The following is a 14,233-nucleotide window of genomic DNA, read 5'->3' as shown; positions in this document are numbered from 1 at the left end:
AACAGTGACTTCTCTGTCTCTTTCACTTTCATCTTCAAAGCAGCATCTCCAGAAAATGTAGTAAGGGTTCCTGTAAGGGTCCCATCTCTTGGCTGGAGAAAAAGGTAAATGTTGAAGTGGGTACATATGGCTGTAGTATTTGGATTGATCCTTATCTTATGTACATGTCATCTACTCGTGTATCTGATCTTACATGCAGCACAAGTGTCAGTGAAAACAAATATTGGCAGGAATTTCTTGCTGTCCATGTCATTCCTTCATGTCAGGTCTTAATGAATAGAATACAGATGGTTCCTTTCTTTTGAGTGACAGGCCACTGACTTGCACAGATGGTTGTCTCTGTGTGATGGTGAGTATGTGTGCTCACTGCTCATCTTCCTCCTGACAGCCCGGCTGACAGGGCACTAACGTGAATGTCCATGTGTCCTGGTAGAAGAGAACAACTCCAGTTTCAGAATCACACGGTGTTTGTATCACAGCTATGTGGCTTTGCTGTCAAGATGACACTCACTGACGCCAGACTTTGTCTGATTTTGCATGAGTTATTTCTAAAATTTATTCCCACCCTTGTGTTTAAACAAATACACATGCCAGCACTTGGAGTTTTCGGCAAGGAAACAACATTGACCTGTTAGAATGCTGTTTGATGTGGCGAGGTTTGTTTGACTTTTTGTTATGACGACTTATCCTACAGCCCTAAAGCAAACTGACTCAGAGAAATGAAATGACGATGATTATCATAGCAGAGGGAACCTGTTGAAACGCAGCTACCGTTCAACTTCACTCTCCAGTTGCTCCATTTATCATTTTAACCATTCTGATAATGGACCTGGCTCAGAACAAGCTATGTCTTGCTGTCCCATGTCTCTATCTTTGTTCCACTTTCTTATCACTTTCTCATGCTGTTGCATTATTTCATCTTATCTTTCCATCCTTAACTATTTTAGATTCTCTGTCATCTATTATTTAGTCTCTGTCACTGCAGAGTCCTGATATTTATATGATAAAGTGAATTTTGAGGGACATTCATTATTAAAATGCATTTCAACTGGTTTGTTCTGTGCTTCTGCCCTCTCCTCTTCATGTTAATTTGGCTGGACTGGAGTAAAGTGTAAGCAGTTGGAAGCAGAAGTGATTCCTACCATTTTCAAATGTGCATTAAGGTTATTCTTTAGACTTATACATAATTTAGCATACAGGAAGCCACATGATCAGCCAAATGAAGACTAGAATGAACCACTTTCTCTTATCTCCTTAAGGATCAAGTATCCCCTTTTCCCTCATTTTGTGTGCATTTATTCATGTTCCTACTTCCATCTTTACTCTGAATACTCAGCATTACTTGTATCCTAAGAGCTTGTGTCAGTAGATTTTCCTATGAGTCAAGGAAATGACCTCACTCCAGGGCTGATGTACTGCTTGTCTTTCAGTTAAATGCACCTGCTGCTTACAGTCTTTTATATTAATACTGCATCCTTGATGTCTTATAGTCACTTACCGGAGTTTCATTTATGTGTCTTTTTTAACATGTAGACTTCTAATTGTAATGTGGTAATGTGCTTTGTGTTTCAGGTACCCCAGTCAATATGTGTATTGTTCAGAGCAGAGCTTGTCTGGCCCAGGTCAGTCTGCTGGGGACAGAAACCCTGATGGCCACAAGCAGGAACAGGAGCAGGACTCCACACAACCTAAGGTTTGTCAAAGCTTATACCTTTTATATATTTACAGATCAATTATATAATAACAACAGCTTTTTATGAACACATGGTGGTGGGATTGGATAGGGTATTATTGATACCAATGTCATTACCACTTCTGCTCTTCAGTCTGATTCTATCTTTCTGATTCTACTGAGGCTCCTGTGTTTTTACTGAAAGTACATGGGCCTCCTAGAATTTAAGCCCCTATTGTTTAAGACAGTCTTAAAAGCCTTGAGTGGGACGTCATTGTTTTTGTTTTGCAATGCTCAAATATCAGAGAAACATGCAGGCATCAGAAGAAATTGATAAACTCAAAGGCACATGATTATCATGAAATAGATGATTTGGAACTGGCTCTCAGCAGGAACTGGTTCTTAATTTCCAATCCTTGTACATAAACACACTTTAACACATGGTTCCCGCGGGGTCTTAAAAAGTCTTAAAAGTCTTGAATTTTCAAATCTGCATTTAATACCTTTAAGTCTTTAAAAGGTATTAAATTTGATATATGTCTTAGTTTATGTTGCCATAAACTTGTTTGCTGTATTGTCTTTAAATATGGCCAGGTTGTTACTGGAAATGAGAATCAGTTCTCAACTAGCTTGCCTGGTTAAATAAATAAATGTGTCTTGGAAATGTCCAAGCTGCAGAAAAGTAACATTAGTCTACTCATTTCCACCTGTCCACCATTTATTTTGAAATTAGAAAATGACTGGGAACGGTGGGAATCAAGGCGCTGGAGTAAATAAATACATTTTCCTACATGCAAAATACTTTTTACCAGTATGACTGTGAAATAGGCGTTAAATTCTGTTGTAAGTAGCCTCAAGAAGGTCTTAAAAAGTCTTAAATTTAACTTGTAGAAACCTGTAGGAACCCTATAACCCTCATCATATAAACAATTTTAACTTGTTCAGTAGATGCGTAAAAGAAATGTTGGGCTTGTATAATTAATTTTATTGGATAAATCAACAACATGAATATTATTAGACTCAGTGCATACAGTGAAATGTATGAGTTAGCAGGACACCAGTGTGGTAGTGGTGGGAGTCAGGTCATGCACTCTGGTGACACACTAACCCTTGTGGAATAGTAGGAGGCATATAGTGTAGCTGTAGAGATTCAGTGTGAATGATCATGGGAGATGTTGACCACAGGGGTCACAGCCTGTGGGGGGTCGAACGGTGAACCTACAAAGATATGAGTTATTGAAATAAAAGGCCTATCAGTTGTTTTTGCCTTTTACCTCATGGCCTTTACAGCAGACGTCTGTGCTGTCATGGTTGGCCCTGTGTAAAGAACACTCACAAAGAGGTGAAGCAGTCACAAGTACTTGAACATTAAGGTTACCTCTAGCCGAGCAATCATTGTACGAGTCCAGTTACACATCACAGACAGAGACTATAGGGTACCTGCCTGATGAGTCATTGAGGTGGTGCTGATATATGTTAGGACATGTCGTACGGGGTCAGAGTTCAATGGTCATAAATCTGTCCTAGTCTTTTTCAGCAGGAATAAGGTTTCAGTGATTGAATAATCTTAGAATGTAGTCTGTGTTGCATCAAGCTGTGGATGTCTGTCCTTTCAGAATGCAGAGAGGAGAGGTTCTTTTAACAAACGATAGACTTTTAGAAGCTGATAGAGGCTCAGAAGTGGCTCTAGGGAAATTATGAATGGTCCTTACAAAGCGTGTGTATGTGAATCAGAATGAGTGATAATTCAGGGCTGTGTGAGTAGTGGTATGCATGTGTAAACACAGAAGAAGGGAAATCATTGTCTGTGGTCCAGCAACAAACAGGCATGCCAGGGCAGTTCAACAGGCCTGGCAGTCTGTCACTGGCCTTATAACACCGTCTTTGTCTGTCAACAAAAGACTTTTTCACAACTTCAGGTGGAAAGTCCTTTATCTTGTGACATTTTGATTTAAAAAAAAAAAAAAAAAAAAAAAAATCTAAACAAAAGAAATAGTGTCATCATTGTCTGTATTTTCTGTTATCATTTAAGGTTTTTGGCTGTATAATGATGTACCACTGTGACATTCTTTTATTTTATAGGTGGAGGATGAATGGACAACACACACATCCTACGATGTGGGACTGGAGACAGAGAGAGCAGCACTAGAGAACCTGGCAACACGCAATGTACACCAAGAACAGGTAGGAACAGATAAATATAAATTATGACAAGAGTAAGAAGCAATATATCTATTGAATTGTGAAGCCTGAATGTTCAACACAAGTGAAAATAAGGACACATTTTTCTTTGGTTGACAAAGTTAATGTGCAAGACTAATCTGTAATATAATAATAATAAAATAAAAAATAATAAAAAATATGGATGTATTGACTAAATTGGTTTTGTTTCACTCGGCTCAAGAGTTTGAAAGGCTAGGTTTTGTGTTTTCTTTCTCCAGACTGTGAATCCACAGGAAGCTGAGGTGGAGGAAACAAAACCTGACCAAGAGTCAGATACTGTACCTGTTCCTCCTGAGCCAGAATTCCACCCAGACTTCCAGGAGGATGTGGATGCACAGACTGACACCCAGGACCAGAACCAGGAGGCTCCAAGGTCCTCCACTCCAGAACCAGTTCTAGCACAGGACCAGTTGTCTGCAGATGCTGCAACCCCAGCAGAGATCTCCAGTGATGCCCCTGCTGCGAATCCCAGCCTGGACTCAAACCAAGCTATAACTCCACATGAAGCTGAAAACGCACCTACCTCACAGACTGGCAGCCCGGCTCAACCAAGGTAAGCTCAGATTCACTTCCTCGCTACAGGGACCTGTGTCTCTGATAGTAGAAGTTGGCTTTAACCTCAGAAAATCACATTGGTAACTACAATAATCCTAAATAAGAAATAGTTTTATGATGATTAAAGCCAACTTCAGTTCCTTTTAATGCAGTAAATGTGTAAAGTGTAAATATTAGTTTTCCATGTCAAACATTGCACACTGTCTTTTGTCACATGCATTATTTTGTTGTTTAACTTTTGTTTTCTTCAGTTTTTTTTTGTTTGATTTTATTTTTGTGACTTTTTTTTTTTAATATTCACCACTCTAAATGACTGATCGCAAAGCATAGCTGAACCTCAAGGAGACCTGTTCTGAAATGGATATTTCCAAACACTTTTCATGGAACTGGAGGTTATCAAGGCAGTACTGCACATGTACAGTGAAACTGTTTCCAAATGGGCCTGGAACTTGTGGAAAATCACCTGTGTGGACGTTGGACTTTGACCAAGACAATTCCAGATATTTCTGCTTGGAACTCTCAAGAAGATCAATCCACAGCCACTTTTTCAGCTTCTTTCTCCAGACTTTTTGCAACTTTGGGACATTTTTAGGACCTTCACATTAACTGCCCTACCAGCTGGAAAACTTTCCCTCTGTTGTCCCTCTCTTTCTCCCCCTCTATTCTCTTCCTTCTTTCTCTACTGCTCTTCCTACCCTCTATGTCCCCTCTGCCCTGTCCCATCTTTCTCTCTACCCTCCCCAGTGTGAGGAGGTGTGGTAAACGCCATGTCCTTTCTTTCCCTCAGTGCAGTGTGGGTTGCCAGTGAAGGAGATGAACTCCCAGTAGACAGCTTTGTCTTTGCTGAGCACTCTGACTCACAGTGCGGGGTCGTTCCCCCCGAACTGGCAACCTGTGAAAACTCCCCTTTTGGCAGCCCTGTCTTCAGGTGAGTTTCTAACCCCAAGAAGCCAATCAAAGCACAGAGACAGGTAAACCAAGGTACAAGCTACACCTCTCTGCTGTGCGCAACCATCGACCGCTGGCCTTGCTCTTCACTTACCTCTCCTTGTTTTTTATTTTTAATTTCCTTTTTCAAGTGTTTTGCCTGCTCACAAACAAGGAGTTTCAGTACTGACAAATGAATTTAATATTTTTCTCTGTTTATATATTTGCCACACATTACAGCAATCTCAATTATACTCTTCATGCTTCTTTTATCCCTGTTCCTTCCCTCTCCATTTCCAACTTCTCCTCCCTCTCTATCCTCTTGGCCTTGTGTCTGTGATATAGTGTGGATGAAGCTGGCATAGAGGACCAGTGGTCAGACCAGAGCCAGACCTCTGGTACCAAAATAGACATCCAATCCACTCCAGGCCATGTGGACCAGGAACAGCAGCAGCAACTGCAGGAGCCAAAGAAGGGGCTGGCTGATTTGGACCGGGAGGCCAATGCCTCCCACCACCAAGATCAGAAGGTCAGCATCTGATATGCATCAGTTAAAAAAAAAAAAAAGAAAAGGCTCCTTCAGTAATTTCAATCCAGTCCTTTCGACTAAAAAGACAGTGCTGATTTAGGTAAACCCTGAAAGTTTTGGAATACTCATGGAAATTTGCTTGACAGATAACTATATAATAGTGTACTAGATTACAGTCATGGAAAAAAATTATTAGACCATCAAAAGTCATCAAAAACAATGGTTATGCAATCAAGTACTAACTCCTGTGTGTGTCATGTGACTAAAACAGACAGAAAAGAAAATACGGAATGCCTAAACGCACTGCTTTGGCAGTACAATGCCATAGCTGTTGAAGAACTGTAAGAACTTCAGTGATTTTGGTTTTTATCAAGAAAACCGTGGAAAATTGTTTGATATCAGCTCTTAAATTAAACCCTTATGAGCTATTTTTGTTATCATTATATTTGTCCAAACAAATATTCCTTCAGTTGTACCAGGCATTAAAATGAACAGGAAATTGAAGAAAACAAGGGTGGTCTAATAATTTTTTCCGCGACTGTATATGTGAAAGAAGAAGAAAAATCTTTTTTGGCTAAACCATGCTCTGCTATATGAGTTGCATGGATATTATCATTTTTCTTCTGTTTGGTAATGCAGGACTCCAACCTGAGTCATTCTACATTTGTGCAATGCCAGTAAAATACAGATTTTTATGTGTGAGTTCTCTTCAAAGTAAACTATCCCTTGAAGAAGGTCAGCACTTGAAATGTACAAAATGTGGACTATATAGTAAAATGGTTGAAACTCGGACCATTCAAACATCACTAGCTTATCATGCTAAAAGAGCTAGACACCAGGCTCCAGTGTATGGGTTTTTAGGCATTGAAAAGTCTTGTAGATTAGTTGGTAAAAATGTGTTTGATGGGTTGAAGGACAATAAATGATGACCTGATTTCAGGGAGACTGTGTGTGTGTGTTTATCCAGTATTCTGTTGTTTTGGAGCTCACATCTAGTGGCTAATCTGTATGTGGCTGGTAATCACTGCTGCTGGGCCTGTTGGGTTGTTTACATAAGAGGCTGTCTGAGTTGGTGGATTTTTAGGATCAGACTCTCTTGTGAGGTCCAAAAGAGCGTGCTTATGTAATCCATCAAAATATTATTCACAGCCCAATGCATCTCAATGCTTTAGTCGCCAGTGGCTAGCTGACTACGACGAACTGTGGATGGGAGTCTTTTTATTATTGTAGTTCACACTGTTCATTAAGCTAATAACATCCATGCAGTATGCATCAGTATTGTCATAGTAAGGAGCATAAATTTAATATAGTATTAAACATATTCTTAACATTGTATGTATTAGCATCCTGTACAGTATTATTCGTATGTCTGACTGTTGGTGTGTTTCAGGCAGGAGATGCCAGTGTCACCAGGGAGACAGATCCCTCGGTACCCAGCAAAGAAGACATCCCAACCTTTGACGAGTGGAAGAAACAAGTCATGGAAGTTGAGAAGGAGAAAAGTGAGTGCACTCAAAACACGCATTAAAACTCCTGCACAAATGGGGGGGGGGATCACAACCGAAGTGTTGTTCCGGGAACCTCTGCTTTTAAATTCAGTTCCTGGCTTCAAGGCTTCACAAATCTGCATTAATTAAAGAATACATTAACCCCATTTATCACAATTCATGGACAGACCCTGCTGTCGTTTCTGGCATTGCCTCTAAAAGCAACAGTCCTTCACATCTCATCTGGTTTAGTTTCTTCTCTGGGCTTTGTTTAGTAGTTGTCACTAGCATTTTTGTCTTCCTCTTTCCTTTTTTGCTTCCTTCCTAATGTTCTGTTTGTGCCTATCTTTCTACCCATTACCCCCTCTCTTCTCTTCCTTTGCACACTATGTGCAGTGATCAGCAGAGCATGTGTTTGTGTGTTGCATAACATTGCCTCTGTTCCTCTTGGGCAACTCTCTCTTTTTCCAGCATCTCTAATGGACCTCTGTTACACTGTCTCTACAGGTCAGTCTCTCCATACCTCAGCCAGCGGCAGCCTGCATTCAGTGAAAAAGGTTCAGAAAAACTTCAAGAATAACTACGCCTCTGTGGAGTGTGGTGCCAAGATACTCTCTGCCAACAATGAGGCCAAGGTTAAACACACACCAGCCCCATCTCATGTTGTCAACACACAAACTCACTCAGCTTAGGGCATGTGCGTCAATAATGTCACACATTTTTGACAGACAAGAACTATCTTTTCAGTTACATAAACTTTACAAAGTTAAAAGATAAGTTATGATGATAATGAAGGTTGATCCTTACTTCTTTCTCATTTTTTGTATTTCAGAGCACTTCAGCTATTCTCATGGAGAATATGGACCTTTACATGTTAAATCCTTGCAGCAACAAAATATGGTGAGTACAGTGTCAGTGCTGCATTTTGTACGTGACAAATTCTGATTGGAAGAAATGAATGTTTGAAGTATTTTTATATTTTTTGTGTACCTTTTTTTCAGGTTTGTCATCGAACTGTGTGAGCCTATTCAAGTCAAGCAGCTGGATATTGCTAACTTCGAGCTCTTTTCATCTACCCCTAAAGATTTTTTAGTTTCCATCAGTGACAGGTACTGTGTACTCAGTAATTTTCACACATATGTAAACCGGCCCTGTGAAGGTGGTAGCAAAAACTAAGGGCATATTATTATATTTAAGGAGTGTTTTCAATGAAGTGCAGTATGGGGTTTATACACAGAATCCTCTTTACCAATACTATTTTCAGCCATATAAATCATTAAAAGAGGCATTAGATCAATATGCTTTTGTGCATGCAGTTGGGATCACAGTGTACCATAAAAGCCCATCCTTTATTCTGTGAGAAATTAGGAAGATGGGATAATTCTTAATGCATTTTGGCTCTTTCAGCTGTAGTTAATATCTGTAATTCTGTAAAATCTGTAATTAACTTTAACATGTGGAGAAACCAACAGTTTTTCCTAAATATTGGCTTCACATGAACACACTTCGAAAACAGTCAAAACCTTAGTGTGTAACCAAGTGTCACCCTTTCATTTATTATTTAATGCTTGTTGATTTTTATTTTGTATGGACTGCAAAGGATTCGTCTCTAAAAGGAGTCACTCATTTTGTGAAACTATAAAAATGGGCTGATACTCGTGTGTCAGTCCCTGACCTGGTTCACATCTTTCTGTAATATCAGCTCTAACTTTAGTGCAACCAGAGTTGGTATCTTTTAATATGGATGTTGCGATTACAATTCATTTCTAGTGCTGCTATCAACCACACCGTGTAAATTCCACTGTGTTAGGATTTGGTACTGAATTAGGTGGCCTTTGAGAACATTGAATTTAACATCTATTACGACCTTAAGGTACAAATGTGTTTTCTTTTACTCTTGCAGATATCCTACCAACAAATGGGTGAAGCTGGGTACTTTCCATGCGCGTGATGAGCGCATAGTTCAGAGTTTCCCACTGGATGAGCAGCTTTATGCTAAATATGTGAAGGTACAGTCTATTTCTGTTTGTCACTGCCGGAAGGAAAGAATGAATAGACAAATATTTCATTCATTCTTCTAATCTTTCACACTTCATAGTACATAAATACATACTCGGACACATTCATACATATGGGCTGAGATTGCATTTAAGGTCAGGGGACACTCTCATGACTTCATGGTAAGTTACTAGTGCCATTAGAGCTGCCTCGAACTACTTCTTTGACCTTATGTGACTGACTGAATGACAGTCAGGGTGTGTTTAATGAATGTGTTCCACTTATACATAGTACAAAAAGGATACACGTAACTACAGGATCGAGTACATTTAAGAGTCGGGTGTGACAGTGCAGAGGGTCATGTTTGTCCAACTCTGTCTTCATGTGGGCAAGGCTGTTTTTTAGAGGAAATGAAATCAGTAAATGGAGGTTACACTGGATTAAATCACTGACATCTGTGCGTAAATAATTGTCCATTCAGATTATAACATTTGCGTCTGCTCTTGTGTAGTTTTAGGTCTTCTTAAGAAGTGTGTCACTATAGAATTTAATAAAGGTTTATTTGAAGATGTGCTGATGTAGTGAATACAAAGTGCTAGTGCTTTTCTTCCTTCACACATTCAGTGTCACTTTCTAAATATTCCCAGTGTAAATCTGTTAAACAGTTGATTAATACTCTGATGATTATCATTTTTATGTGATGAGTGTGGGTGTTATGTGTGGGTGCTTACTGAATTCATGAGCTCTGTTACCAGATAATTGTATTGTTACATAAACTGATTCTGCCTTGAATATTTAAGGATTGTTAATTGTTTTTTTCACTATGACCTAAGCAGTTTTCTCCTGTTCTGAAGTATATACGTCTGTCCTGTCTGCCTGTCCTTACTGTTGTATTGTCTGCATTTATTTCTGACTTCTCTTTAGAAATATCTTTCCGGTAATTTGCCTGTAAACTGTTCTGGAACTATGACTCTGCATTTATCAGCAGTGTTTTTGAGTTTTGAGAGCACCAAACTGTAAGCACATTCTTGACCTGCTTGTAGCCTCATCAGTCTTTACTGATTTCTTTATCTTGTTTCTCTCTCCTCCTGTCCTTCTCCTGTCTCGCATCAGATGTTCATCAAGTACATAAAGGTTAGCACTCTTCTCTCTCTGTCAGAGGTTATGATGAGCTCTAAAATGCGCTCCTGTAATAATCACACACCTGTAATGGGTAAGCTTTGCAGAGCACAGCTGACAACTTTAATGCATGTTAAAGTTAACCAAGTAGAACTTGCACATGAATCCTACTATGAGTGCTTGGCACCTTTAATACCAATGTTGACATGTGTGGTGGATTGTGGGTGTACTGATTGGGCATACATTCTGTTTTGGGAGTGGCACCTTTTTGGAGTTGTGCTGATAATATTTTCATGTGAATCCTTTGTCTGTTTTACCTACAGGTTGAACTCCTCTCCCATTTTGGATCAGAGCACTTCTGTCCCCTCAGCCTTATCAGGTAGCAGATTAAATAGCTCTTCTCATCTCTGTTTCTCTTCTCAGACCTACTTTTTTTTATTTTGAGAATCTGAAGTGGCCTCTTAACACACATATTTCACCCTAAAAACACTTGACCTGTTAAAATCATTATTGAAAGGAAAGTGTTTTGGGAAAAGGACAGTGATTTATCTTTCACAAGAATAGTAACTCTGCTGCATTTTCTTGTTCTACTTTTTACATTTATACTGTAACACACAATACTGGGGTTTATCAGGCTGACTTACAGAAATACAAAACGCATACCTATTATGGATGTGCATGCGGAAGATATCAAAACACTTATAAAGGACCTGAACGTAGTAGCTGTAAAATCCTGCTCACTGTTTTAACAGAAAGGGTTGGAGTAGATTTTCTACATTCTCTCTGTACAGACAGGCCTTTACCTTAACCCTAAGATAAAGAGAGATGTGTGTGTGTGTCACCTTTGTCAAAGTGGTGAAAATGCTGTAACCTACACAGTTAATAATTACTAGAAGTCACCATTTTCTCAACAGTGTTCTTAAAGTGTAATCCAAGAGCAGTCCTTTCCCAGAAAAAATAAATCTGCCACCTCAGCTGTGTGGTGATAACTCTTGTAACACAGTGTGTTTTGTGTGTGTGTAGGGTGTTTGGTACCAGCATGGTGGAAGAGTACGAGGAGATAGCTGACTCTCAGTACCCTTCAGAGAGACTGGAGTACTTGGATGAAGACTATGGTAATATTATGTGTTTTGGGCTTTTAGAGACATGATCTTTTCAACATAACAAGCAAATTCCCTATTTAAAAAAAAAAAAAACGAACACACTTAACAAAGATGAATGTATGCATATGTAATATTGTGCCTTCCCTAGCAAGACAATGTATGTGCTGCAAACTTCTATACTGAATTACCCAGTATCCAGTTACAGTCTTGTCCTCAAATGCTGTATCCACATCCCTGAGGCCAGGGTTGACTGTAAATATCAGCAGAGCCTTTTTCTGTAGAGTTTCTTTATTGATTTCTCAATTATGTGCCCACTGTGTTTTTAATTTCATTGTAAAATTTGGTAAAAGTGTAACATTTATCATATCACTGTGGATGCCTAAATATTTTAATCAGGGTTTGTAAATTTCCTCTTTTTTTTTAGACTACCCTCCTGGCTACCAACCATCAGAAGACAAGGCCTCAAAAAACCTCCTGGGCTCAGCTACTAGTATGTACACACAGGATCCAGCTACATTAACAGATGGCAGCATATGAACCACATCAATACAGCTGACATCAAGTACTGATGATATAACCAGTACAAATACTCTAATCTTTTATCTGATAGGACTTTTCATAATGATGTTTACACAACAGGGGCATAATTATGACATTGCCAAAGATTTTGAAGGCTGAAACAAAAATTTTTACGAGACCAGGCTGTGAATGCTTCCTCATTCTGCAGCAGCATGTGGTGACACTCAACAGCCTCAAACCAATATTTTGACTGCCTCAGTTAGATATAGATTTATATTCGAAGAAGCACTGTGGAATGCTTTCCTCGTATCTTTAACCTACTTGGCATTTTACACGCGCAGAGACATAGTCTGAGGTTAGGTTTGCAGAAATTTTGCTGCGTATACTTCACGTTTTTTTCTAACCACACACAGACATCCTCACATACTGGTGCCCCTATGTCTCTCAGTTTGGTAAAGGGAGGGCATGTGCACTACACACACTCTACACATAAATCCTGAAGACTGTAAAACTGGTAATACCAGGTAAACCGTGAGTTTTTCTTTAGGTCGATGGGCTCAGAAGACTAAAAAAAATAAGAGTAGTGACTTCTGGAGTATAACACTGAAAATTATCTACAGTAGAGGAAATACGTGGCAGCAGGTCAGAATAGGGGGGAAATGACAAGTTATTGCCAAAGCTTGTGGTTTTTATTTTTAGTTATGCTAATGTGTGTTTTGTCTCAAGCAGTTACCTTTCAACTTATTTACCACAAACCTTCCAAAATAACTGTTTCTCTTCCTTCAGATGCCATCCTAAACATGGTAAACAACATTGCTGCTAATGTACTGGGTGGCAAGCCAGAGCTGGAGGGAGGAGCAGAAACAGGAGGTATATTTTTTTATATTCTCTGCAATGTATCCTGTTTGTTTTTTATCATCTCACTTCACCTTTTATGGCTAATACTTGATCTAGTAAATTTGCACTTTTACTTCCATGTATGTTTTTTGCTTTACCACTTTGGGTCATTGTAAGAACTTGAAGCTCTGTTACTTTTCCATTTTTCTTGACTTTTTCACCTTTGGAAACAGTTTGTTTCAAAAAATACTGTTTAATAATACATAGTAACTCCACATAAGATGCAATTGTTTTGTTCTCTTTGACAAAATACAACTGTTTCATCCATATAAACTACTGATTGTTCCCAGGTCCACATAATAAAGAAGAGAATTATACATTGCTAAAGAGAAAATGCATTATAGGGCAGATAACAAATCTTGTCAAACTATGAACTGCTTCTCCTACTTTTGGTGACAAAACACTGGTGCCATCTACTATTGTGTCTCTGAAATGAGTCATCGTTATGGCTATAGATAATAACTCTGAAAATGTTTGCTGGATAGTTGTAATGCTAAGATGATAATTTTTGTGAGACCTTTTTCAGAGTCTTTAACATGTTGTATCTTGCCCTGCTTCCCTTTGCTTGATTTCTTCTCGTTCTATTGCTGTTTTCGTCTCTCCTTTGTCTGTAACCACTGGGCTGCCCATGCTCACACATATTGTTTAGATTAACTGGTTCTAAAACTGGGTCACTTTTTTTTCCTTCTCCAAAACGTGAGCATATGCATAGCACAAGTGTGAACGTGCATATGTACTGAGGGAGCCAGATGTTTATTTGGCTGCTGGCGGGAGGTCTCCAGCAGCATTTCAGTGTTCTGTGTTTTACTTAGCCGAGGAGCTGGGACGTATTAAGACTGAAGGGGGCTGTGACGTAAAGACTGTTCCTTACCCTGTTTTCCCTCACAGGGAGCTGTATCACGCTTTTTTGCTCATGGTAGCTCTCTACAGTTGCAGCACTGATTCCCATTTGTGCCTGTAGAATTAGAAAGGGGGAGCATAGTAGAGAAATCAGTTCTAACTGGACCAGACCAGTTCTCAGTTTTGTTTTTGTTTTTTTTACTTTCTCAAGCATGGCCTTGCCAACCACACTGAGCAGGGAAAACGGTCTCTGTTCCACTTTGTACCTCCTACATTAGATTATTAAGAGAGACGCCACTGCTGATTTATGTGGATCTGTGCAGTGGTACACTGTGATCAGTCACTTTGGTAAACTTTACTTATT

At 39.2% G+C, this 14,233-nt stretch overlaps 1 protein-coding gene across 5 annotated transcripts in view; it reads left to right on the top strand.

Moving 5' to 3' along the window:
• Nucleotides 1-14,233, top strand: part of suco (SUN domain containing ossification factor) — a 36,766-nt gene that overhangs the window by 14,202 nt on the left and 8,331 nt on the right. For 2 of the 5 annotated variants that reach the window (XM_030132151.1, XM_030132155.1), the window contains exons 2-17: nt 1,573-1,693; nt 3,755-3,856; nt 4,114-4,448; nt 5,238-5,378; nt 5,723-5,906; nt 6,639-6,641; nt 7,297-7,408; nt 7,901-8,028; nt 8,226-8,293; nt 8,395-8,502; nt 9,297-9,402; nt 10,505-10,525; nt 10,834-10,889; nt 11,534-11,625; nt 12,038-12,103; nt 12,919-13,002. In XM_030132151.1, the coding sequence (XP_029988011.1) occupies nt 1,573-1,693; nt 3,755-3,856; nt 4,114-4,448; nt 5,238-5,378; nt 5,723-5,906; nt 6,639-6,641; nt 7,297-7,408; nt 7,901-8,028; nt 8,226-8,293; nt 8,395-8,502; nt 9,297-9,402; nt 10,505-10,525; nt 10,834-10,889; nt 11,534-11,625; nt 12,038-12,103; nt 12,919-13,002 (1,727 nt within the window). The remainder of the gene's footprint in view (nt 1-1,572; nt 1,694-3,754; nt 3,857-4,113; nt 4,449-5,237; nt 5,379-5,722; nt 5,907-6,638; nt 6,642-7,296; nt 7,409-7,900; nt 8,029-8,225; nt 8,294-8,394; nt 8,503-9,296; nt 9,403-10,504; nt 10,526-10,833; nt 10,890-11,533; nt 11,626-12,037; nt 12,104-12,918; nt 13,003-14,233) is intronic. The other 3 variants (XM_030132154.1, XM_030132152.1, XM_030132153.1) reach the window with 3 other exon arrangements.

Source organism: Sphaeramia orbicularis, chromosome 4 (genome assembly GCF_902148855.1).
Source record: "Sphaeramia orbicularis chromosome 4, fSphaOr1.1, whole genome shotgun sequence".
In the NCBI taxonomy this organism is placed as follows: domain Eukaryota; kingdom Metazoa; phylum Chordata; class Actinopteri; order Kurtiformes; family Apogonidae; genus Sphaeramia; species Sphaeramia orbicularis.
Note: the sequence above shows the minus strand (reverse complement) of the source record. Positions and strands in the feature narration are given on the sequence as shown.